Source organism: Drosophila bipectinata, chromosome XL (assembly GCF_030179905.1).
Source record: "Drosophila bipectinata strain 14024-0381.07 chromosome XL, DbipHiC1v2, whole genome shotgun sequence".
Classification (NCBI taxonomy): domain Eukaryota; kingdom Metazoa; phylum Arthropoda; class Insecta; order Diptera; family Drosophilidae; genus Drosophila; species Drosophila bipectinata.
In genome coordinates this window covers 7,680,378-7,706,360 of record NC_091734.1, presented here as the reverse complement: position 1 = coordinate 7,706,360, position 25,983 = coordinate 7,680,378, and the positions used below count along the sequence as shown (strand labels likewise).

The 25,983-nt window shown below is 48.1% G+C and overlaps 1 protein-coding gene across 6 annotated transcripts; it reads left to right on the top strand.

The window, feature by feature from the left end:
• Positions 1 to 297: 297 nt before the first annotated feature.
• On the top strand, positions 298 to 25,983 carry prage. Of its 6 annotated transcripts, XM_070282860.1 has the most exons (4): positions 15,502 to 15,777; positions 16,328 to 16,383; positions 16,457 to 16,837; positions 22,779 to 25,983. In XM_070282860.1, exons 1-4 carry the CDS (start codon positions 15,725 to 15,727, stop codon positions 24,704 to 24,706), a joined length of 2,418 nt encoding a protein of 805 aa, XP_070138961.1. In that variant the 5' UTR covers positions 15,502 to 15,724; the 3' UTR covers positions 24,707 to 25,983. The 6 variants fall into 6 exon arrangements, with proteins under 6 accessions (XP_070138970.1, XP_017093058.2, XP_017093059.2 ...); XM_070282869.1 differs by lacking the exons at positions 15,502 to 15,777; positions 16,328 to 16,383 and adding an exon at positions 298 to 391; XM_017237569.3 differs by lacking the exons at positions 15,502 to 15,777; positions 16,328 to 16,383 and adding an exon at positions 2,471 to 3,157.

Sequence of the window (25,983 nt, the reverse complement as noted above, 5' to 3'; positions counted from 1 at the left end):
CCACTGCGAGTCGCACTAAGGAATGCTCCTCCTAGCCACTCTCTCTAGTCAGACCGAATCGGGATTTAGGGCTACTGGATTTGTTTATTCCAGGCGCTACCAAATGACATATAGCTACCAACCTCCCACAGGTGGCGCTACTTCCCGACTAATGCGGCGCCTAGATGTCGCTTTATGATAAGGCAAGTGCTACAACTACCATGACTGTGACATCACACTCCGATCCGAAGCCTTTCATTGTTTACCCCACCGCGAGGCTAAAGCGCGGGTCGCCGCTTGCTAGTCGATAACCGGACGCCTTTCGGAACGGATCGCAATCGAGAGCCCGACCTGGATGGAAGTGGGTTAATCGCTCCGGAATTACCGATCCACGCCGAAAATCCCCATGCCGGTGAGTGTGCGTTGAGGGATTTATGGCCTCCTGTTTGTCTGTATGGCTGGCAGTCTGCCTGTCTGCCTGCCTGATTCCAGAATAAAAGCCATAAGCAAATTATAAACAAAGTGGCTTACTCCACTTAGTGAGTCGGAGTTCTTTGTTGGCATCTCTTGAAACGCAAACATGACACACTGACACCGTTCTCAGATATACGTAATTTTTTGTCGCATTTAATGATCAAGTTTGAATTTCGCTTTTTGCGGCGCTCTAATTCCGATGGGCTGTGAGTCAGGTGTCTGGAATGGCAGGGTAGGGTTCAGGCCACACCTGGGTGTAAACAAAACTAAGACTAATAAGTCTAATACCAATAATACCCCTCTGGCTATGTGAGATCTGGGTCTGGTTGGGAGAAAAGTAGGCGACGCGCAGTTGGCAGTGGCCTTGGGAGAGGCAGAAGCCCCTGAATCCGATTTGATTTCCAATGCAAATCAAGACGCTTATCAATTAAAGCAGCCAAGTTCGCAATCAGTGTGGAAAGCTTGATCTAGCCGGGTTCTACGCCCGCCGATTAGAGCTGTTGTGTCTAGAGGAATAGCTCTGAAAATAGCTGAAAACCAGGGCAATACCTGGATTTTATTTGGATGCAAGAATAGCTACCTGTGACTGGCCATCCTTCATCCTTTTTTTGCGAACAGGCCCCAAAGCTTGTGGCACCAGAACACCAGATGCAACTGCAACTGACGGGGCCATAAAATCCAGCCAGATCCGAGGTACAGGGTACTCCTGTACAGGTAAAACCCAAATAAACCCTCCAAACACGCGCCTGCTTGTCCTGTCGAACTGTCGAGGACTACGACGCAGGACTAAGGACTACACCGTGGTCTGCAGACTGCGAACGCTAACTACCTGATAACTACTGGGCGACCGCTTATCGAGCAATGTGTTTTTAATCTATTTTTGAGACGAGTCCTTTGGCCGAGACGCGGCGCAGGTCCTTGGTCCCTGACTCCTTATAAATGGGCGAATATGCGGGCCACCCCGTCAGTTGACTTCTCGCGCGAATACCGTGAGGTTGTTTATCCGAAAATCCGAACCCAAAAGTGTGAAAACTATACGTCTATAACAAGTCTATATAGTGTCTTGAAATCAGAGTCCCAGGAATTATATTATTGGGTGAGTCTTTGATGCATCCTGTCCCCAGGTTTTAGGGTAGTCGGTCCCAGTGTGCTGCATGGGTGAAAGCTCTAGAAAGAGAGGGGGGCTGGCCGTGGCGAAAGAGACGGCACGCGCGCTCGGGCTTCGTGATGATGACACTCGAATTGGGTTAGGCGCAATATCGCAGATATACCCACATAGAAGAAACATGGCAAACAAATACGAGACATGCGTCACGGGCAAAAGCTGGCTTTCTTTGTTCTGCAAAAGGCACTGATATGGCACTGATATAATACCCTGTAATGATACACCTAGGGGGTATGGAACATAGACCATTTAAGATTTATTCCATTAAAAGTCAATCTCATGTTAGGAAGCATATAGCTTCAATAATATCTCTCCTGGTCGATGGTTATTCTATGCCTAATATGTAATGGGTATTCCCTGGGTCTTGTGCCCCTAGTTGTGGCCCGTTCTCGGTGCTCTCCTGCGCAGTGGCCGGCTCTCGCAGCTCGCGGTTTGAACTCTTCGGGCGGCGATATATTCTTGGAATTATGCACAAAGGCTATAGACTATATACTATATAGATATGCCTGCAGTTCAGTCCGCTCTGAAATCAAGAAAGAGAGAACCACTGCTTCAGCTGGCTCCGGCAGAGGCTGAGGAAAGAGCAGCAGAGGCAGCAGCAACAGCACCAGCAGCAGCAGCAGAGGCGGCAGCAGCAGAAGCAACAATTGCTGCTGCCAGTCCATTTTGAGCTTCAATCATAAGCGGGTTGTTGTTGTTAATTATCCAACAAGTTGGGGCGCTGCATTAACTTTACCGTTACATTCTTGTTCAGAGCAAGCCAACGATTTTTTTTTTTTTTTACCCAAAAGTGAGATCAGTGATCTGTGGATTCCGCGAATTGTGGCAACTCATCTGATGCACTTGGGAGAATCAAAATAAAAATATTATTGGATATTACTGGCTGGGGTGCTGCGTAGATCAGTCCCGAGGTGTTTGGCCGCCAAAACGGAAAACGTGACGTCAACCGGGAAGTCGGGGAAATCGGTGGAAAGCAGGCGACTCTTTTGTGTTTTCCGCGTTTTTGTTTTTGTGGCGCGTCTGGCGAAAAATAACTTCAAACTATGCGAGTGGAATTGCTGATGCAACACAAAGGAAACGCGACGCAAATAGAACTCAGAACCGACGAGGCAACAATATTGGTGGCAACACTATTGGTGGCTGCCCCACCAGCAACAAGAAGCAATAGCAGCAACCTCAGTTGAAATAACAGCCCCCCCCACCTCCAGAGGCAACAAGTGGCAGTGTCTGGATTTTAAAGCCAAGTAGTGAGAGGCAGCAACATGCTGCTGGTGGGTATTGCCGAAAAGGACACTATGCTGACGACTCCTGGCGGAGCAACAAAGCGAAAACCCGAGCAGGAGCAGGATTTACCATCACAAGTCAAGCAGCAGAGAAGTAGCACCACCAGTACTTGCCACAACTATAGAAGACAATCCAAGATGTATTATAATTCGAATTCACGACCTTTTTGGATGAAACTAAAAGCAGCAACAACAACAAAAGATCAGGGCATGACAACAACAACAACATCATCTGCAACAGCAACAGCAGCAACATGTGAGTTTGTGATTCTTTCCTTTTTTTGCTTTGGGGGCTGCTTCTGGCCTTGGGGGGCTGCTTCTCGCGTTTTGTTATGATGCGCTTTAATCGGCGGCTGCACGTTTCGGGTTGGCGCAAAAAACAGCTGTGCACACTCGCGAAAGTCAGCTGATTGCTGGCTGTGGGGGGCACAGTGGGCTCCAAAAGCTTCAAAACTCAAAATCCTACATTTCTGTTAGATAATAGCAATTCTGAACAATGGAAAACAATAGTCAAGCCTATCTGATGGAACCTTTTTTTTTTGGAATTTTGTTTAGCCCCTAATGGCCAAGAAACTAATTTAAATAGGGCCCTTATCGGGGGAATGCAAATGGCTTGGCTGGCTGGCTGGCTGGCTGATAAGCCGGGGCATATGCCTCGTGCCAAGGATATTGGAAGTCTCTTGCCTAAAAAAAACAACAACAACAACGTCATCGGGGCAGTAAATGCGCCGGCACTCGAACAATAACAACAAAATTAAAAAAAAACAATAATAACAAAGAGCGAGAGAGCCAGAGAGGGAGACAGGGATAGGGACGGGAAAACAGGCAACGCACTCGCGAGGTTAAAGTACGGCAATGAACTTCGACGACGAAAGAAAAGTTTGTTTTCGAGGTTAAATTTTATACCCGAACGATGGGGGGCAACGGGGCTGGCATTGGCATTGGAATGAGGATTGGGACTCCCGCTCTCTCTCTCTCTCTCTCTCTCTCTAATTTGCCAAAAAAACATCAGCAGTTTCTACTTAGCGCCTCATATCGAAAGCTCAACGAATTAAATAAACAATAGGTTCAATGCACCTACAGCGCAGTAGAATTCAATTATTCCCCCCCGCCCCCAAAAAAAAGAAACTACAGATACATGGGCAAGTGCAGATACTGTATCTGGCATCTGACAACTGGCATCTGAGGCTGCGAAAGCTTTTCGCTCACATCTTGGCCTTCAGAACCAGCCCCAACTTGCACTCGGAAATGTAAATCGCAATAAATGAGCGATCTCGAACAAAGAGCGCGATGATTAATTCAATAAAGAGCTGGCGAGGCCTTAAACTGAAAATTTACAAACATTTAAATCGAAATAAAGCTACAAGTTAGCCCAATTTCTCAACAAGTTGCAGTTTACAAAGGAGATTACGTATACGCCCTGTTGTTCCATTGAGACGCAGTTTCGGGGGGGGTAACCACTTGAGGCTGCTGTCCTCCGTCGGCGGACAAGGCGATTGTCGATAAGGCGACGGCAGAAGAGACACAAGACAGCAGGCAATTTTAAATATAAATTCAATAAAACAACTTCCGCCCGTAACTGTCAGATGCTGTGCGCGACTTCCGCGTTAATAAGCCGCTGCAGGTTGCAGTTAGCGGGCTTATCTGGCCCGAAAACTCTTTCCCCGCCGCGTTGTCTGTTTATTTTGGGACACACACTCCTGGGGACTGGAGGTTCCACCTGCTGTCTCGGGCACCCCGCCTCCGTTCTGACTGCTTCCTGGAAGGCAGGAAGTGTCTCGCCTCTTGTTTATGACCCTGGGCCTGGGGGCTTATTTAGTATTTAATTAGTTTCTTAATTAATTAGTTGGTTAATACTGGTTGGCTGGAAAGAAAGCCCCTGCCTACCCCAACATCTGGCGTGGTCTATCTCAATCGGGGGAGGGTGGGGGAGGGCAGGTCGGGCCAGTGTGGGCGTGTGCGGCTGACAAGATAGCAGCGGTTCAATCACCCACAACCGTATCGCACACCTGATTCCACAGAGACACGCGCTACGCGGTTCTGCGCTGTTTTCTTTGCCGGCTTCCGAAAGAATTGTGCAAGTTCAAGTACCTCCCATCTCTAGGAGAGCCCAGGGGCTCTCACTTTCGCCCGCCTTGCACTAGAGCGGTAGACAAAGACAGAAAGCAAACACAAACACAAACAGCAATGGCGGAGCGAAAGCAACATTAACGGTTCGTTACACCGATAAGAGCTTTTCGCTCTCGCGCGCATCGCCATGAATGAAAGTTCAAAGTTTCCTTTTTCCGCGCGCCACAAATCGAACTTTCGAATGCTATGGCCTGACTTGGATAAATATTTCGAATAAATCAGCCAGCTAAATGCCCATAATTCAAAAACCACATTCCAATAACATTGTGTTCTTGAAACAAAACATTATTTCTAAGTTTTCGTGTCTTCTCCACCTTTATTTATTGGTTATGCATCTTGTTTTTAATTGCAGGTGAGTAAAGCACTTCTCTTATGACCTACCACCTTGTCTGCCTAACCAGACACTATACCCTAGGTAAGTGCCACGCCTCCAACGCTCCAACGAGGTTGGCCTTAAAATATTGGCCCATAACTCAAGAACGCGCAACACCGTGTGTGTGGCGAAATAATGCCGACGAAGCCGCATCGGGATTCATTTAGAAATTGCGCATTTGTCAAGAGAGCAAGAGCCGGGAGTTTGGAAATCCATAACATGTTTATTTATATCCATAACCATATTTTTATTTGTCGAGCTGCACTGCGAGAAAGTGGGGACGAAGGCAGATGGCCCATGCAAGTGCCCCAAACTGGGCAAAATCGGTGCGATTGGGGTTTCTGGCCGTGCAGAAAGTAAGGCCGCCAGTGCGTTAAACCCACCCGGGTGGGTGGAAGCCAGAAAGACTGAAACAGGAATGCCACCAAAAAAACAAGCGGTGTCTCTAGCAAGCGGGGAATCAGGTTCAATGGCCAAAACACAAAAACGAGAGCCAAAAACCCGCCCGACTGGGCCAGATGGGCTGGCAATTGAATTGAAGCACAACAGCCCCAACGAGTTCAGGCCACACAGGGGGTGGTTGGGGGGTTCTTGGGGGTGGATCGTACACCAAACACCACATACCATACACCATGTAGCACACACAGTACAAAGTAGAGGTGTTCAACCCCAAAAACGGACAACAAATAAAGCGTTGAACCTGCACTGCCACCCGACAAGGAGCTCTCAATAGTCTCCATAGTCTCCACAGTCTAGACCTCCAGACAACCTCCGGTGTGTCCCAACAGCCCTGAACCCGGAATTGCCATTGAAACACTCATAATTGGGCAAGAAGGACACGTGTCGTGCCGTATCTCTGGGCCTTTTGTTTGGGTTTATTGGAACAAAGAAAGCGTCGGCCTCAGATGATAAAAATTATCTCCGTGGGCGAGGCATTGCAATAATTAACTGCCCAGCCACACTTGCAAATATTTATTCCTTATTCGAGAAGCTTGGATACCCCAATTGGAATCCAATTGGGTCCTGGGCTCTTAGTTATTCACGTGCCAGCGAGTTGATTCCCATGATAGTTCATACATTAACGCTGCCAGTCAATAAGGTCACCAGCTATCTATAATTTAGCTTTTCCCAATGCCCCCCTCCCACCTCCTCCTCATGGATGACAATGACAAAGTTTTCGGCTGACGTGGCTTATAGAAAAGGGCTAGCTAGGGGCTGAAATGGAGATAGGATCGGCCAATACCCGAGCATAATTCTAATTGCTTCCAAAACCAACAATGTCATCGGTTTTGGTGGAAAGTTTCTGTGCCGAGTGGGGGGCTGGGGGCTTGCGTGGGTAGTTGCATACGACATTCGGTCGGATGTCGGTTTATATATAGAGTATATATATATATATATGTACACACGTGCACTAATAGCATTGAACTGGCGCATGTGGCCGTACGTGTTTTTTCCCCTTGTGGCTTCACAATACCCCCCACCCCGCGCTCCAAAATTTTATTACTGCGAATCAACCGAACCCCGAAATTGCGCCTTACCCAGAAACCCGGCTGGTTTCATCATCCATTTCGGGCTAAGGGTTCTGGGGGGACTCTTCAGGAGAATACTTACTGAAAGAGATTTTTTATTCTATTGTTTGTGATTTGCAACATGCCCCACAAGGGTTAAAAAGCCTCACGTGCTTTTCCGGCGATCTTAACAGCCCGAGAGAGGGAGAGAGCCAGTAACAGACATGGAGAGCCCCACTGGCCCCATAGATATATCCAAAGATGAGAGAGTGTTCAATAGTATGCTTCAAAATATTTTATTCTAATATTTATTATTTAAAAAGGATTTACAAACATACTTTTAAAATATATGGTAGATTTTTCCCATAAATTTATTTATTTAAAATGGAGAGACCGAATATAAAGCTCGTGTCACGCGTGCCATCACTAGCCGCTCTCCCGTTTCCGGCGGTGCGCTCTCGACCGCTGTTACTCTCACCGGCTGTTAGCCCGAGCGTCGTTTAAAAGCGTCAACAATAACAATTTGTTTTTTTTTCGAAAAAATATCTTCGGACGGGAAAGACACTGCCGCTCGTCGTCGCTCGCCCAGCACACATTGTTAACTTTATATTCCGAACTTCGACGGGGCAAGATGTGTCGAATCGCGCGCGGTGGATGAATAGATTGCCCGTGCAACTGCAACACAGCAACAACAACTGTTTATAAAATTATACAAAAAATAAAAAATAAAAAGGAAGCGAGTCACAGCAACGCGGTACGCGAGTGTTTTAACAAAAAAAAAAAAAATTATATAGACGCTATTCCTGGGGATTTTAGCCATTTACTGAAATACCACCGATGCAAATCAATTACGCCAGATTTGCGGTGCAAAACGATGGCGTTACAAATGCAACAACATCTGAAACAAAAACAACAAAGACGAAGCAGCCCAGCGAGAGCAACTCCAGCCATATCCCTGAACCAGGACCAGGAGCCGCAGGACATTCAAACAGTGCCCCAGATAATCCAACTGCCGCCGAGGCTGGCAGCGAAAAATAATTAAACGAAAGCCCCCCCTAAAAAAAGTGAAAAAAAGGAAAGAAAAAAAACCCTCGAAAAAACTTACGAAACGTGCAACCCCGAAAAAAAAAATCAATCAAGAGGAGACTTCCTGCCTCAAAAAAAAAGACACCATTTATTTTCGTATTTTTGTTCAGTGCATTGCGAGTGTGTGAGGAGGAGAGATTCTCCCAAAAAAAAAAGACTAAGGAACATGGAGCAGATTACAAACTACTTCGAGGCAATGGATTACGTGTCCTTTGGCGCAGTGGCACTGCCCTGCGTGGTCATCGCCTATGCCGTCTATGGAATCCTGCAGGTGGTCAGTGGAAAGCAGTGCAAAAGTAAGTCCACCACCCACCGGGGATCTGATTGGATCGGCGGGAGAATACTACAACTGTTAACAAATCAATTACGTTATCTTTACGGTTCACGACCCGGTTGGGATTTAATTAATGGAGTTGCATGCCGGCCGTGTAAGCGCCGTTTAAGCCACTTATCAGATGTGGCTGGGAAAGCCAGCTAGCCAGTCTGAGAGGCTGTCCTCGAACCGGCAGAACAAACAAAGCCCCCAAAGAATCGAGAACTTAACCTATTCCACTTTCTGTGCTCCACATATGTATCTCGAGATGCCAAAATAATAAAAAAAAGCGAGGAAAGAAATCGTATTTATATAGAAATGTTTGAACTAGGAACAGGGGTTTTAACAGCTGCGGGTCGGGGTCTTTCCCACACTCGCTCCACGCGCTCTCCCCCCCTTGAACTGTTTTTATCAATAGCCCCATTGTGGTGGAATGCTAATGCCATACCGAATCGGATCGCAACCCACGGGAACCACGAGCTTATATATATAGTACACTATAGCGAGGGCTCCCTGACCTACCCCTCGCAACAGTTCGGGCTCTAGTGCTTTTTGTCAGCTCTTGGCTCTGTCGGCGATAAGAATTTTACTTCAATTGCAATTAATCAAGAAACAGATACAGATACAGATACGGAGATACTGGGAGAAGGGGGCTGGAGGAGCTAGCAAGGAGATGGATAGTTTCTGGAGTAGGAAGTAAACTCAATCAAGTTTTTCGTGTCGATGGCAAGAGCCAAAAAAAAAAAATAAATAAAACCCGATGTTTACATAATAACCCCACGATCGACTTTCATTCGCAAAACTGATTTGCATGTAGGTCTTCCTTGGGGGGTTACTTTCTTTTCGGTTGAGAAAGGTCTGTCCTCTGGGCCATGCCTACTACTAGTAATGCTACTTCAGAGAGATCTGATCTTAATTTTAGTGAATCTTTAGACTGATTTGTTATTTTTTTGTTTATTTGACTTTTTGCAATGCGGGTCTATTTCGGCTATTTCGGGGCTTCCTTGTGTGTGTTATTTCGCCTTGGTCTTGTTATGTGCCGCTCGGCTCGGCTCATCTCATCTCCCCCACAAAATGAGTTCATTTATTTTTACGCCTTTGGCCAGTAAATGCCATTCGAATCGAGATGCCCAGTAATGCACTAGGACTATATAGTAGAGCCCTCCGATATGGCCTCCGATCCAAGGTTCAAGTTCAATGTCTGGTTAGTTTATCAGGTTAATGGAAAAGCTGAAGACGACTTGCTAGAACACATCTGGCACTTGTCGTTTTTCAGGCGCAGTTTATTCTTATCAGCGTGTTTGTATTATTTTGTTATTAGGTTCTCCCGCCTCCGGCCCTTCTTGCCTCTCCTCCAGGGGGGCCGCATACCTCACTTCTGGAAGGCAATTGGCTTCGGCATTCGGCCACCATGCAAAATACCAATTTGTTGGCGAATAGTTTTCCGCTGGCTAACTAGCTGACTAGCTGACTGGCTGACTGGCTGTCTGGACGATGAAATCATCCAAACAAGTATCTCTGAGGTATCTTAGAGCTCTTCACTCCCCCTCCCATCTCCACATCTGATAAGATCCTCCCAGTATGTAGTGCAGAACTAGAACAAGACCTGGCCAACAAGTTGTTTATTAGTACTCAGCTCCGAGACACCGAATGGTGTCAGCCGGTCTTGTTTTTATTTTGAAACACACTACTTTATTACACAATTCGGTGGACAGCATCGCATCATCGTCATATGATTCCGATTACTGATATGGCCGGTGATATGGCTTGTTGTTCCTCCGCCACTATATTTGAATAATTTGTTTGAACTCTTATGCTAATTGGCTGGCATTTAGTTTGTTTCTTTTTTTTCGGATTCGAATCTGATTCGAAATCTTGGCGAAAGAATCACGAACACGGCATGCCGAGTACGTGTGGAAACGAAATCGAATCAGATTCGGATTCGGATTCGGAACGAAAATAGAGTCATTGGATTGGGGGCAGGGGTTGGATAGGTCGTGGTGTCATGACATAATCTTCTGGCTTTTGAACACACACACACACACACCTATTTGCATAAGAGACCGAAAGTGAAATGGCCAGGCCAAAAGACGATGGCCAGGTCAGCGAATTGGCATTTTCGTTTCAGAAGACGTGACATAAGAAAGGTCGCCCCTATAGGTATATCGGAGATACCCCATCATCAGACCCCGGGAGACCCGAACTCTTTCATTTCCATTTCCAGTTATACCTCTTAGCTCTTCTCCTCCGTCTTCTGGCCAACTCCAATGATGGCCAAGTCCAAAGCCAAAGCGAAAGTTTTTTAAAGGTTTTCGTTTCTTTTTTTTTATTTTTCGACTCGACTCGACTCGAACTTCTTATTTAACAGCTTCGTTTTCACTTTGGCCATTTGTGCTTAGCTGTTTATTTTTGTTGCTGTTGCTGGTTTGGTTTTCATTTTTTATATTATGTGTTTTTTAAGTTTTATTTTTGATTTGCGGCTCCTATACGTGCGACAATCCAAAATATGAATCAAAGTGCTTTTTTCGGAACACGCCGCACCACACACATTATTTCAAAAACGCTGAGCCGCAAATTATGAAATTCTCATCCGTCATAATTGGTCTGATGAGCAATTTTCCAGCCGATCTCTAAACGGCACTAAGGCACGTCTTCTGGGGGCTTTCTCCGACCGACCTTTCGAGCTGGAAGATGGCAGATGTCCCCAAGAGTACCTCCCAAAAGGGCAAAGATCAGCGGCAAAGGGTAAACATCTCCTAAATCAAATCCATAATCCATTATGGCTACGCACCTGCCTTTCTTATTTATTCCGCCCCCGACCCGGGCCTCTACTATATGAATGAATTTATCGGTGGGGCGGTGAGAGGCCGCCATCGCCATCGCCATCACTTTCGGAATTTTATTGGGAAACCGCCAGCGGGGAGGGGAAGGGGGAAGACTGTTCTTTATAGCTTTTACTCTTAAGGGTGATTTACTGGATGGGTGGGAGGCGAGATCAGCAGGCTGCTTTCGCCAATTTCCCCCGCCAAGTATTCGCCAGATTCCTTGATTAACTTATTGGATTAAGAGTGTCAGGCGGAAGGTACTAGGTAGTGTGTGTGTGTGTGTATCTAGTCTCTCGATTCTAGAATCTAGAGCAATTTATAGATAAAGTCTATTCAATTGTTGATCTTTATTTAGAACACCGAGTGGGTTGCGCCGTTGAAGAGGAGAGGAGATCTCTACAAACTAATAAGCTGTGTGGGCCATCGCCTCCTACCTCGCCACCATCTCTATTTTGCACTCCAAGCTTCCCCCTTATTCTGGTTCGGATTTGGATTCGGATTCGGATTCGGATCTTGATTTGTTTCGTCGGCGACTTGTTGATTTGCACATTCAACCTCAAGCCTCGGATGACAAGCGTGACAAAAACAAAAAAAAAACTGCAAGCCATTCAGAATCGGGGTGTTAGTGCCCTTAGACTGCACTTGGTGGGTTTGGGTTATCAGATCCCAGCAGTTATCCCCCTGCTATGATACCCAGTACTGCCACTCTTTTCTCTTTTTGGCCGAAAAAGAGCCATTTGGTTTTGTAGGCCTCGGGGGCCTTTCACTGCCAAGACTCAGAGCCAGTGCCAGAGCCAGAGCTATACATACACTCACCATGTTTACCCGTCTCTTTTGTTATGTGCTCGCCGGCGCTATTTACTTATGTTTTTTACAAGTGCAATTGGGGTTACTTTCTATTTAAAATTAAATAAATAAGTACGTGCATGCAAATGGAGGTTTGGGGCCAAAAACCAGCCAACCAACCAACCAACCAGCCAGTCGGTTGTTATTTTCTCCATTGGATTCGTTGGCCAAAAAGACTTGCAGCGTTTTAGTATTCCCCGCATGGCGATCTTCAGAAAGGGGGGCTGGAGAATGAGAATTTTGGGGGAACAGCTGCTGATCCTTTGGGAACGATAGCGCCTCCGGTTGGGGGATCTGGCTCTGCAGCTGGCGGCGTGCATCAACATCAAAATTTGCCATCATTTCTCTAGCTGTCGTGCCCTTGTTCTGCCTGCCAGCCAGCCAGCCAGCCTGCCAGCTAGCCAGATGTGGGGAAAAGAGTGCTCATCTATGTATGTGGCTAGAATGGCCAGAATGGCTAGATGGCCAGAATGACTAGCTGCTAGAATGGTGAAGATTGTTTACTGTTTGCGAGATAGAATCTCTCGGATCGCTCTGGTTTGTTTATTTTTATAAACTGTGTGCTGCGCCCCCCCATTTGTATTACTTTGATTACTTGGCTGGCTCTGGCTCTGAGCAGGGCAGCCAATAAATCATCGAGACTTGCGGTGGCTCTGCATCATATGCTATATGGTCTATATGGTATATGCGTGTTTTTAAATAATAATACTATATGTATACTACACCCAAGGAGCCAAAGAGCTAAGAGGTAGCCGTACTATATATCATACGTCAGCTATTCCCACATACTATAATGATAATAATAATAATTACCATAAATATTTTTTTTTTTTTTTTTTTCTGATTTGCTTTCGAATCGCGTATGAATGAAGACCACTAGTCGCTGTTTTGCTTTTCATTCGAAAAGAAAAATGCAAAACATACCAAAACAAAGTCAGAAATCAGAAACAGAAATCACAGAAATCATTCGAAAACATTTTGTCAAAAGTAATTTTTCAAGCAAAACAAAATATATATATTATAGCCTGACTAGCTGGCTGGCTGGCGTCTCTCACGGTCGTTGATGAACTATGTTGAGGAATGCTCCCGAATATGGGTCATCCTCGTTACTTTCTCCACCTGCCTCGGTTTGGAAAAATTACGAGATCTCCCCATAAGATCTCGAGACTGCAACGGTTGGATCGGTATTCCAATCCAATCGCACGTTTATTTTCGGACTTGCGACGCCTACCACAAATAAAACTTGAAATAAATGAAGATGATTTGTTTTGACAAGTGTCAAGATTTTCGGTTCGCAATATTATTACGATACGCGGGTTCTAAGGAGGCTGAGGAGGCCTCCTCTTCTATACGAGTTGTGTCAGAAAAGTGTCAGAACCGCAGAATCGTGACAGCAAGCACGCGGACTCTTAAGCGAACTCATCCCTCCAATTTTAATTTCGCCAAGACCCAGTCCCGACCTATATGTATCCCCCCCCCTAAGAAATATTTATATAGTATTTGTTTAGGGAGGAATACTGGCGTTGATTTGTTTGGACTCGAACCGGGGGCGGTCGAGTAAACATCGAATTCCATAATGTTCGCAATTAATAACAATTGCCGAGTGATGTGGCAAGCATTTTCGGAGGAATTCTAACCATCACTGGGCCTCGGCTGGCGGAAATTGATTAGCTGGCCACCATATCAGGCAGTACTCTCTCGATCCGATACTGTTGAGGCGCCATGTGGCCAATGTCGTCATAGGAAGTGATTGGTTTATCGACTCCCCAGAGGGGAGGCATAGGGGCTATCCCCAAAGGGGTCATCATACCACTCTAGAGATAAGCGTTTGTTCCCGCAGGAAGCTTCCCAGAAGGCACGTCCCAAGGCCTTACATCGATCTAACCCGACGAATACGAATTGTTGCCATTCGGCAAGAGTTCTAGATAGATGAGCGCGCGTGGGCACGTAATTGAATGCAAATCACTTCATTTTCTGTGGATTTGGATTTCTATTCACTTTACGGCCCGGCCCGGCTCGGCCGCAATTATACGACACATTAAGGCCGCATTAACATTTCCGGTCGCCACTCGCCGATCGGTTATTACAAGTCCCTGGCCAAGAATCGTAACTCCGTACCACGCACGTGTAGCCTGAAACCCCACAACCCCAAGGGGGTTAGACCCGACCCGCTAGTCGCAACCCCAGCGGAGCCATTAAACCCATTAATGGAAACTTGTTTGGGTCTCCAACTGGAGGGAAAATTTCCACTCGAGCTTTGGATTTGGGAAAACTTTCAGATTTCAGTGCGAAAGCCCAAACGGCTTCTCAGGTTGTGTGTATCTCTCGGATACGCAACTGTCTCCCTCTGAAAGTATCTGTATCTGAGGCACATACGCATGCGCAGCTTTTCTCTGTTGCCATGCCAGCTCTGGTAGTGGAATGCCAAGCAGGGTCTCCCTTTGCTTCCTCCCCGCCCCTCCCTCCGAAACAGAAGCTCAGACATACATAATTGCTTTCCGGCCCCGCAGACCAAAGAGTACAGCCAGTTTGGCGATCTTGGCTGGGAGTTTCTTTCAAAGTTTCCCCCATTGTTCGGTCTTCTTCCCTAATGATCCGCATCAGTGGGGCTCACAGATACACACACACATCTCGGTCCCTATATACTCACTCACTCATACATATATGGCCGCAGATGGTGCCTTCACCGGCCCCTTCTCGGTCTCCGCTGGCCGGGAACGGCGTGGAATTCATTCAACTCTGGCGCTCTGACGCTCTGGGTTGCTGTTGTTGCCAGCCGCGAATGAATGAATCGCACACTGGGCCGATGGGGCGATGAAGCGATGAGGCAGTTGCCGCAAAAATAGAAACACGCGCCCGCTGCATTTCCGTTTTGGCAGAGCGGCCAGCCACCGCGAGAGGTCTAGACTGGTGGCATCGGTGGTGGAAGGGAGAGGCCTGCACCGAAACACGTGTCCCGCCGCCCACACGAAACTGGTTCTCCGGCACTACGCAATATCCAACCCGAATCCGAATCCGAATCCAAGTGCGAATGCGAATCGGAGTTCGATCCTCATTTGAATACCGCATCCGACTCATCGCCATTCAGCGCGACGCCTCCATAAATCACACGCCCCAAAAGGGGGGGTGTGGCCGTGGCGGTAAGCCGCCAAAGGGGGTGCACTGCCAGAAGTCCACAGAAGTCTCCCCAAGAAAAACTAGTCTGGCTCATTAGTGGAGTGACATAATTGGTTGGAATTTCTCTCGGTGTATAGTCCAGCGGCAGGGGGGTGGGGGAGGGGTACGCACATGGAGCGGCGCTAGGCACGAACTGGTACCTGTTTTTCGCGGCAGTCTTCTTGCCGTTGTCTCGGTTCCCCAACTACTTGTATCTTAAAGATTGTTTTTTGTTTTGGCCCGCACCTGAGCCATAAACCGGGCCACAAGATGGGGAGCCCCAGAGAAAGTGAACTGATTATGGGATCACATGACCCTTTCGGCACTGGGCACTCGGCTCCAACTGTCAGGGGCCGGACATGTCAGTTGGCCCAGTTGCTTGGGGAGTATTATCAACATGTTATCGGAACAGTTCAAGACACTTTCAAAACAAACAAAACATTTGCTCAAAATATCAAAATTTCTGCCGTTTGTTTCGCTTCGTTTTGTCTTTAGTGCAGCCCACTAACTACCAACTAACTAACTAACTAAACCAACTAACCAATCTAACCATCCAATCGTATCTGGCCCAGAGGCTGACGGGATTATGATGAAGCGCTTCCACCAGCACCGCGGAGCAAAGTTCGGAAGGACGGCTAAGTTTGTTTTTTAGATACGAAAAGCAATCACACACCTACAGATACTCAGATACAGATACAGATACTCAAAGATACTACAGATATTAACTGATACTACTAGATACTAGAGATACCAGCGATACTATTGAGTTAGAGATACTGGGTATCTAAGTAGGAAGCTTGTTTGCCACCAGGTGGCACGTGGTCTCAGCCTGCACTCAGCCGCAACTTGGCCTAGGTCTCTAGTCCAACAGAGAGCCACCCGACAGAGAGAGAGTGAGTGACGGCTATTCCCCCACTTATCAAGGGGGGTGACTCACTCTGTCGTCACCGAGTTTGGATCGGCGGGGTTTTTCATGCGCTCGGCTGATACATGTCATCAGCGGTTTCTTGGCCCGGGCTTTGTTTATATCGCGAGGGGCCGCTAATTGCGCCATTAGTTGGCTTTCAGCTGCAAGTGCAGGCGGTCCTCTCGGCACAACACCCCACAGAACACCACAGACCACATACACGAGATCACCCCCTTATTTTGGGCCCCCCTTTTTCTAATTCGAACGCGTTTATGTCTGCAGCGGAGCAATGCAATTCTTTCTCGAAGATTTCCTTCAGCTGCATCTGCTCAAGATTTGTAAGCACCGTGTGGCATAAGGTCTCTTTTTAGAGTGAGTCTCTTGACTAACCATCCTAATCCTTTATTGCAGATGACAAGATGCAGCGTTGCAACCAGAACGGCGGCAATACCACCAACACCACCACTGGCAACAAACGCAGCCCTCAGAAGTATACCGGCAACCTAGCAGCAGCCGGCATGATGGCCTACCAGCCACATACTGCAACATCGACGGTGGGTGCCACCATGCAGCACAACAGTGCTGGCAATAAGCATGCCACACGCAAGAGCCGCTACAACAACAAGCAACAGCAGCAGCAGCAACAGCCGCGACAGGAGCAGTACGGAAACCTGAACATGCGGAAGCGCACCTCGGGGGCCACCGGAAGTGAGTCCTCGCCCTCGCCACCGGCCGCCACCTGGCTGGAGCAGCGCTATGGCCACCGCCTCGTCAAGTCTTCATTCATCGAAGGTGAGTCTTCCAAGCAGTCTTTTCTTGTTTATTTTTACTTCTCAGAAGAACAAGTATTGTAGAATTGTAGTATTGTAGTACTCTAGTACTCTAGTGGGGATGGAAACAATTAAAAAGTGATTAAGAAATCGGAATCCGAATCCGAATGGTTTATTTTTGTAGCCAGAACCATGAATCACTTCATTCCAAGACATTCCTCCCGAGATTAGTTTATGGGGAAAGGGCGCTATCGGTAACTATTCATAGAGGAGGACCATCAGCTAGAAGTTCCTCGGAACTCAACCATTAGGGCAGGTCCTACTCGAGAGTTCCTGTTTTTTTTGGCCAGCGATGAGCAAAGCCAGACGCTGATTCACTTGCTGGCGTTGTTTTCATCGAAATTCCAAGCAAATCGGCCGACATCTGAGGTGAATCACACACCCGGTCGTTTATTAATTCGACGTCATCGAACCACTATAGCCCCATAGCCTAGAATGGAAATTAAAACAAGAGCCGAGTAGGAGGGGGGAAAAGTACAGAGTCTGGTCCGAGGGTGTGGGTCAGTAGGTGGTGGTCAGTATGTGCAGTATCTATAAATACTGGCCAGGGTAAATATTTGCAGTGATTGGGATTTTTGAGAGACGCACCCTCCCGCCCAGAAACTTTCCATACTACGCCTCGCCTCTACCTGCGATTATATAAAACCCAGTGAGTAGTCAGTCCACTCCTCTGCCTGGAGGGGTCTATTTCGGTATCAGTTATGGGTGGCTCTTATCAGCTTTAGTCTATCTTCAAGGGGGGGCCAACATTTCAATTAACTTTCAGATATCCGAACAAGGGTACCCTAAACTATAGTACCTGCATATATCTGCTATATACATATATACTATTAGGGGCCATTGTGCTTCAATAAGAAGATTGCAGGAAGTCTTCGCTTAAGGCCATTGAGAGAGTGTCTGGGTATCAAAACTATCCGGATGAGAGCTATAAAGCGATAGCTTTCGCTTTTGTTCGCTTCCCAAAATTAATTCAAAATCAAAAGACTAGAAATTAAATAAACAAACAAGAGGCCCTGGGCAGGGGTCAGTCGTTAAAAATGAATTAACAAAAGCCATAAAACCAGACAGAAGTGCATCAATTTCCAGTGGGAATTTTCCTGGAATTTTGGAATCTTTTTTTTTGGGTTGTGAAAACTTTCCAGAACCGCCCCGAAACTAATCTGTTGTTGTAGCCCCAGCGCCATCCACTACTACATAATGTGGAGACGTAATCGGTACTGGGGAATGGGAATACTGGGAAAGCTGAGACGCAATAGAGGTGCCGAGCCGGCTGATTAGCGCTCAGATTTGTTCATTTTCTCAGGCACCTGGCGAAGACGACTTTTTTACAATTTTTTTTATTTTTATTTTTGCTGATGTGCTGGTGCTTTGTTTTCCATAATTGACGTATCAGGTGTGTGTGTGTTGACTCTTTATTGACTCTGTACTGTTTGTACCTCTGTATCAGTCGACGATCGAATCGATTGATGATAGGGTGGGGGTAATGGTGGGGATTCGTTTTTTGGTCAAATACTGAGAGACCTGAACTGATAATCATAGTACATATGTACTGCCCCACTACATGGCATAAACATACATACTACTCTAGTTACATAACGTCGATCGGCACTGTCATTGATTAGCACTTGGCCAGAACGCTCAGATCGTGAAATTTGCACAGCGGCGTTAACTGAGCATAGCTTTTTGTTTTTTAATATTATGTGGAGCTTTTGCGCCATCCGTTTGGGTCATTAGAGCACTTGGAGAAGGTCGAACCGATCAGGTTTATGGTACTTGGATAGCTTGAAGTACCGGGTATGGATGTCTAACGCTTCACAGCACATCCCTCGCGTTGCTGGCAATTAAGGCGTTATGCCACGACTCTATTAAGACATTTTATTAAGCCACACACACTCGTTAGATAATTGTTTTGGCCAAAAAGGAATGGCTTCCACCAGCCACCATTTGTGGTTGAGCTTGGCAGACGCATTTTTCACGCCCCACTGGCCCGCTCCAACTCTCAAACGGATCGGATTAAGGCTATGTACGGTACAGAGCCCCCTTTCTCCGCCATTTAGCCCCCTGGCCGCTGTAGGCCAGATGCAATCCGAGCCAACTTGATCTCATTACCCGCATGCCATTGTCAGAGGCGCCTCTAACGGAGCCACATGCCCCACTGACTCTCTTCAGCAGATCTTCATCATCTTTCTTTGGGCCCGTCCCCTCCCTGACCCGTCGGCATCAGCCAAGGTCAACCTGTTGGCCATTTAGCTCAGGCCATTTACCCAAGCCCAAGTCTCGGACAGAGTCTCAGAGCTTCTTAGTGGAAGAAAGGTAGAAAAGCTTTGCAATTCATGCCAAAGGTTGAGAGTTTTTTATTGAAAGAGTCCCCTTTCCTAGAACTCAACTTCTAGAGAATGCTCAGCGTTTAGGAGGAGGTTCCTAGAACAGCTATGCTGGGTCCCAATTCTATTGAAAATCCAATCTAATACTTCCATAATGCTCTAGAGAGAGAGCAGAACAACAGGACCATATTGTTATTCTTAGAACTTTTATCTGCCGCTTATTTTTAATAAGCACTAAAGATATAAAGATTACCAATCAACCCACACAGTTCCCAGGCCCATAATCTAATAATTTGATTACAACAATGGATGGTGGGGATGGGGATAGCGTGCCAACATGTTGGTTGGCATTCCACATAGCCCGCTGGCCATATAACACGGACTTGGTACCTCGGAGCCTCGGGCTTAGCTTTCAGCTCTTCCAAAATGGGCTGAAACGAGCTTCGAGTCCGACAGTCCAGGCCAGAGGCACTGTGACCTCAATGGCCACATTTCGCATAGCCTTATACACACATCTGCTCGATTAATAAAACTCATATTAGTTTACATTAAAAGCAAACTGTATGGACTGTATGGATCGTGCTTATGGCCGGTCGGAGTATCGCGGGGGCCTGACGGGATGTTGTGACATACGTGAGCGTGTTGTATTAACTATGGCGATGATGTTTACGAGTGTATATTATCGTTATTCCAGTGCCAGAGCTAGAGCTAAAGCTAGAGAGCCAGGTTTCGGGGCTCATTAAAAATTCAAAAGACCAATTGCGAGACGCGGTGGCCGGTGGCTTGGCACAGGAAGCGACGCATCGAGCCCCCACTCAAGGTCGCCGCTCAAATAAATTATCCAAAGTACCTGAGATGATGCTGGATGCTCCGATCCGAAGTCCAATCCTCAGGTTTGCCTTTGTGGGTCAACCCATGACGCTGGCCCGGCGGGAATTATAACACCGATTGCGTCATGGATTCATTATGGGTTGGAGCCGATAGTGATACCCTAATGCATATTTATGGACTTATCTTGACAGCTGGCTGCCTGCTGCCTGCTGCCTGCTGCCGGCGATAACTAATTAAATATCGTCGCTTTCGCACCTAAACTGGTGTGTAATACTGTTCTCCATACTGCTACCCCCACCCCCCCAGATGAGGGAGGGGGTCTATCTCTCTCTCCGGCTGTGATTTGTTTCCATGTAGCCCCCGGAGCTGATTAGACTATTTCGATCGAATATTGAATATAATCTATGTAGAGTTGGGGCGACCAGGTACGAAGACAGTCACGAGCACTCAAAGTGCCTCGAGGGTCTCTGTTGCCGTAGGTAACTGGGAATTGGGCCCAGATCGGGCCACATCTTATCACTGCCCAGTAACCGAAAATAGCCATTGGATGCCTTCGATTCGGGAGTCTAGACTCTTGACTCTAGACGGAGGCACATGTCCACTAAATCAGAGAGCGACAGTTTACTCCAAGACTATATGACTATAATGCTATAATGCTATAGTACTATATTTCACGACGTGATGAAAGTCCACTTTGTTGCGTGTTTTTCGCTTTCCGGCACTCGCATGTAATGCCTCCATCCACCCAAATTGCTAATTTAAATCAAGTTGTGTACTAGAAGCACCACCACTAGCACCACTAGCACCACTAGCCATAAATCACGAGTACCTTGCTTTACAATTTAGTGGCCCGAGCACTCCAGATTATCACTTAAGCCCCTGACACGTTAGTCTCACTTGTTTAACCAAACTATCTAATCGCGGCCTGGACGGTATCTGGATGGTCATACCTCCCAACTCCTCCCAAAGGTTAAGGTTTCTTTCGTGCAGATCTTCTGGGCTGGAAGCGGTCTCTGTTTACCTCCCAATCCCAATCTCGTTCTTCCAAGGCTGTTTGGGAGATTGGCGCGTGCGTCGGTCGCTGATAAAGTCGAATTTTCAAATTTTAGGGCACTCGTAAAATCCGCCGAAAGGTGGTGGCTTCCGAGAGCTCGACGACTAATTGCTTGGCCTGGCCGGCTCGATGTCCAGATGGCTAGATGTCCGAGGCGAGAAAATAAACAATAAATAAGCTAAATAAAAAATAAAAAAAATACTGCCACGCCTTATCTAATCGCCGGACTAGGCACCCGATCCGGCGATCCACCGATCCAGCGATCCGGCGATACGTGATGATCATACTTATGCTCCGCCAGCCCGTATTGGATGACTTGGCCAGTACATATGTAAACAGCTGATATCATTTCTCCAGCCATGTGATCCGGAGATCTCGCTTGGGCGCCCAGGTCACGTCGCGGGGCGTCCTTCGAGTTGGCAAGTCAACAAACCCACCACCTAGCCACATCGCCACCTCGCCATATGATTTATCTATGCGCGCTTTGAAATTCAATTTTTTGAGTCGCGGATCTCTGGCTTGAGTTTGGAGTCTTCCCCCGAAAACCATATGGGTGTTGAGGAAGTGCTTTCCACCACCAGGAAGCGATTCGGATGACTGTACAGGAAGCTTCGGGAGGCGAGTGCCAGATAAGAGAGCTTTATGGGGGTCGTTAGAGACGTCACGAGATCTTGACGGCTCTGACGGATGGCAGTCGGCGGGAGAGATGATCGGTGGGCATATGGGGGCTTCCCCTTTTCACTTTCCTTGCCAATAAATCAATAGTCCGCATCCGAGAGCCGTGCAGAAACAAAGCACTGGCCAGAAACCAGATCCGTGGGCCGGTTGGGGGTTCTCGTCGTCGCTTAGCAACACACCCCCCCTGCTAGTTATTTTCGTTAATCTGATCTCTACACGGAGAGAAACTAGCTGGAAGAGTAGTAGTCTTGTCTATCTATTGAGACTGAAGATTTCTCCTTGTGTAGAAGCGCGCTGGAGAACGCTGGGAGTGGGGAAAATGATGAGCCCAACGCGGAAGCTGCTCGCTCGCCAGCATAAAGCGCTTAATAGCCAGAATATAATGGCAGTTGTCACAATAAAAGTGTATAATTGTAGTGCGTCAGGCCCCCACCTCCATCCACCTCCCCTAGAATTGGCAAAAAAAAAGGTTTCCAAAGCGGTAGAGGCCCCCGCCCCACATGCGTCAGCTTGCGGACATGCGTAACCTTCCCCAAAATCAAATCGCACACTCACACACACCCCCACACACTGAAAAGGGGGGGGGGATTTGAGCACGCGGGCTGGCTGGGCGGAAAGGTGGCCGGCCAGAGGGAGAGGGAAGAACGCTCGTAGAAACAGGGCGACTCCGCCAAGCAAAGCAAAGCAAAAGCACGTGGCGCTGCTTGATAAGCGTGTGTGCTGGTATGCGTACTGCTGGCAAGCTGGTGTGTGAGGTGTGCTAGTGTGTGCTAGTGTGTGGTGTGCCAGTGTGTGTGGTGTATTATATTTCCCGTAGCGTGTGTGGCTTGTTATCACCGCCAATTTGCATTGGCTAAATTTTTAGCTGAATATATTATTATGGCTTGGCGGGCTTACGAAACGAATCGGAAAACGTATGAGCTAATAGCCCGACCCGGCCCAACCTGGAGTCACATGTCACATTGTAGATCGCAACCCCACTGACCCCACTCTTCTTCTGTTCTCTTCTCTTGCAGACAAGTTCCTGGGCCAGCACAATCCGGGCCACCGCAACAGCACCAGCAGCGAGACGACCAGCGAGGACATCGACTCCAGTAGAGAGCATCTGAACAAGCCGAAGGGCAACCAAATAACCGGCGGTCATGTTGCAGGTACCCCCTTGTTGTCAGCCGCCGTCCCTGCCTCTGCCATTGGGGGCAAGGCACGTCCAAAGCGCCAGCAGAAGCAGAAGATGCAGCAGCAGCAGCTCCAGCAGCAGAATCCGGACCAGCAGCAGAACCCTGGCAAGATGACGTCCCAGAGCAAGCCCAAGCAAGGCAACCCGGCTGGCAAGTGGCGCCACCAGACCGCTACGGCTCCACCGATCCAAAATGGCAACAATCCGCAGCAGCAGCTGGCGGGCGGGAAGCGGGGAGCGAACGGCAAGAAACCCGGAAAACCCAACCACAACAACGGAAGCGGCGGATGCGGAAGCGGAGCCGGAAGTCTGGCCAAGCACAACGGCGGCAGCAACAACAGGAACGGCATCCTCCGGAACGGCATCACCTGCTCCGGCGGCAGCTCCTCCTCCTCGGCCCTCAGCTCGCCCACCAGTTCGCCCACCAGCTCGCCCCAGAACCGCAAGCGGATGCCGGGCCTGGAGTGGCGCCGGAACACCAACTTCCTGGTGCCCCCGCTGCGCCAGTACGAGCAACTGGACCTGGATGACCGCACCCTCGTGCAGCAGCTGCGGCGCCACGTGATCGACCACCACCTCCTGAGGGTCTACGGCTTTCCGGTGGAGTCGGTCGTCCACGAGGGCGCCATCGAGATCTTCAAGTGCCTGCCGCACATGAGCTTCGCCGCCGCCCTGGCGGAGACGGCTCCGGCCGTGACGGTGATCAACTGCCACGACGGCCTGGCGGAGATCGGGGGCGAGGAGGGCGGCTCGGCCACATCGAGCGACTCGGGCAACAGCTCGCCCCGGTCCCTTGACTCGGAGTCGGGCGGCGAGTGGAGCGGCAGCGAATGCGAGAGCAGCTCCTCCTCCTCGGGCGCTTCGGCCTCCTCCTCCTCGGCCTGCTCCTCCGGCTCGGATGCCGGCGATCTCAACCTGGAGCTGAAGTACTGCCAGTACGTGCAGGTGGAGCGCAGCCTGGCCAAGCCCTGCGCCCGCTGCAAGCGCCACTTCCTGGTGGACGAGCTGACCGGCGAGTACCTGACCTGCGAGGAGTGCCACTACCACTCGGGCAAGTTCCAGCGCTACTTCGACGGCGTCTGCATGGGCCGCTGGAGCTGCTGCCACGCGACGGACGAGTCCTCGCCCGGCTGCTGCCACAGCGAGCGCCATGTCTGGACAGGATCGGTGGTGGGCGTTAACGGGCCCTACCACGACTTCGTCCGCACCCAGCCTCGCCGCCGGATGGCCCAGGACGATCACCTGCCGGCCGTCTACGCCCTCGACTGCGAAATGAGCTACACGGGGCGTGGCCTCGACGTGACCAAGGTGTCGCTGGTGGCCCTCAACGGGCAGCTGGTGTACGAGCACTTTGTCCGGCCGGAGTGCGACATCATCGACTACAACACCCGGTACTCGGGCATCACGGAGCGCGACCTGCGCACCGGAGGCGGTGCCAAGTCCCTGGCCGACGTGCAGCGCGACCTGCTGGAGCTGATCTCGGCGGACACCATACTCATTGGCCACGGACTGGACAATGACCTGCGCGCCCTCCGGATCGTGCACAACACCCTGATCGACACCTCGATCAGTTTCCCCCACTGCAGCGGCTTCCCCTACCGACGGGCCCTGCGCCACCTCACCAAGGTCCACCTGAAGCGGGAGATCCAGAGCGGGGACGGCACCACGGGCCACAGCAGCTTCGAGGATTCGCGGGCCTGCATGGAGCTGATGCTCTGGCGGATCAACCGTGAGCTCCTGGATCCCACATGGAGTTGGGACGATTGAGCCGGTAGCAGGGGGGAAAAGGGGGCCAGCAAGTACTTCTAGTTGATAAGTTAGTCGTTCGCCTAGTTCGTATTCTAAGGAAAAGCAAAGGATAACAAGAAAAGAAAACAAATCTCAGCTGTGCCGGCGAGGGGGAAGTCGGCCATAAAATGGTGGATGGCTCGGGCCTCCCAGGGCCGCCCATCATTTGGTTGCCCAAGTCCCCCTCCCCCCGGCCGGTAACCACAAAATTCAAATGACAAAGAAAATTCAAAGAGCCTCTGGTCTCTGGTTCCGGCCAAGACCGGAACAGGACCGGAAACGCGCGCAAAAAAAAATGAAAATGAAGATATATTTATATATGCGATACATAGGGAATATTTTGTAAGCGTATATTTATAGAAGAAAAACTAAAAAAAAAAAAAAAACAAAAAAAAAAAGAATTAATTATTAATCTACATATGTATATACGCATATTGATTTTTTTTTTATTTTCGAACCACGAGAAAATGTACTGAAGTTTAGCTGTGATGTTTTTTTTCACTTTCTCACATATTTTACACGAACCAGAAATTCAAAATACAAAAAATATAGAAACAAAATACAAAAAATATATACACATGCATACATGATCAGCTATTTTTTTTTTTTAATAGAAGTCCAGTATGGAAGTCCAAGTCCAAAATTAACCTTATTCTTGACCAAAACGAAATCACTCCATTTAAGCTTAGGTTCTAGCCCGCACCCTATTTTTTAGCCACATATGTTTTTATTATTATTATTATTATTATAATTTTTTTTTTTTTTTGTTTACCAACCATCTCATGTACTATTAGAATTATATAAGAGAAAAATTAACGAAAGTAAGCAGAAAGTTCAACTTTGACTACTTTTATACACTTTGCAAAAAAATGCAAATTATATTTCTTCTTTGTTTTTTGATTATTTATTTGACAAGATTCACAAGAACACGATCCATACACGAACAGTTCATTGAAAATTTCTTCAAGTGTACAATTTTTCACATTGAACTCTCCTCCCATCATCGTAGGCCTAAGTTCTAAGGTTTATCAGACAGACAGACAGACCCTTCTAGTTGTCTTATATAGTTGTAAGTGTAACTCGACGTGGATACTTCATTCGACAATCGATGTTCCTAGCAGCATAAGTTGAGCACACACTACCGAGGTAGCACTGTACTACTGCACACACTGCAAGAAAAGCAGAAGCGCAAATTCGATTCGCAACGATGAAATAAAAGAACAATGATTTGTTTCAAAAATTAAATATCACCTCAA

Excerpts from the sequence above, each read along its gene's own strand:
- prage (XM_017237569.3), top strand. The coding sequence starts at position 2,881 with ATGCTGCTGGTGGGTATTGCCGAAAAGGACACTATGCTGACGACTCCT. Across the intron at positions 3,158-16,456 it reads AACAGCAACAGCAGCAACAT|ATGACAAGATGCAGCGTTGC; the intron begins GTGAGTTTGTGA and ends CCTTTATTGCAG. Across the intron at positions 16,838-22,778 it reads CAAGTCTTCATTCATCGAAG|ACAAGTTCCTGGGCCAGCAC; the intron begins GTGAGTCTTCCA and ends CTTCTCTTGCAG.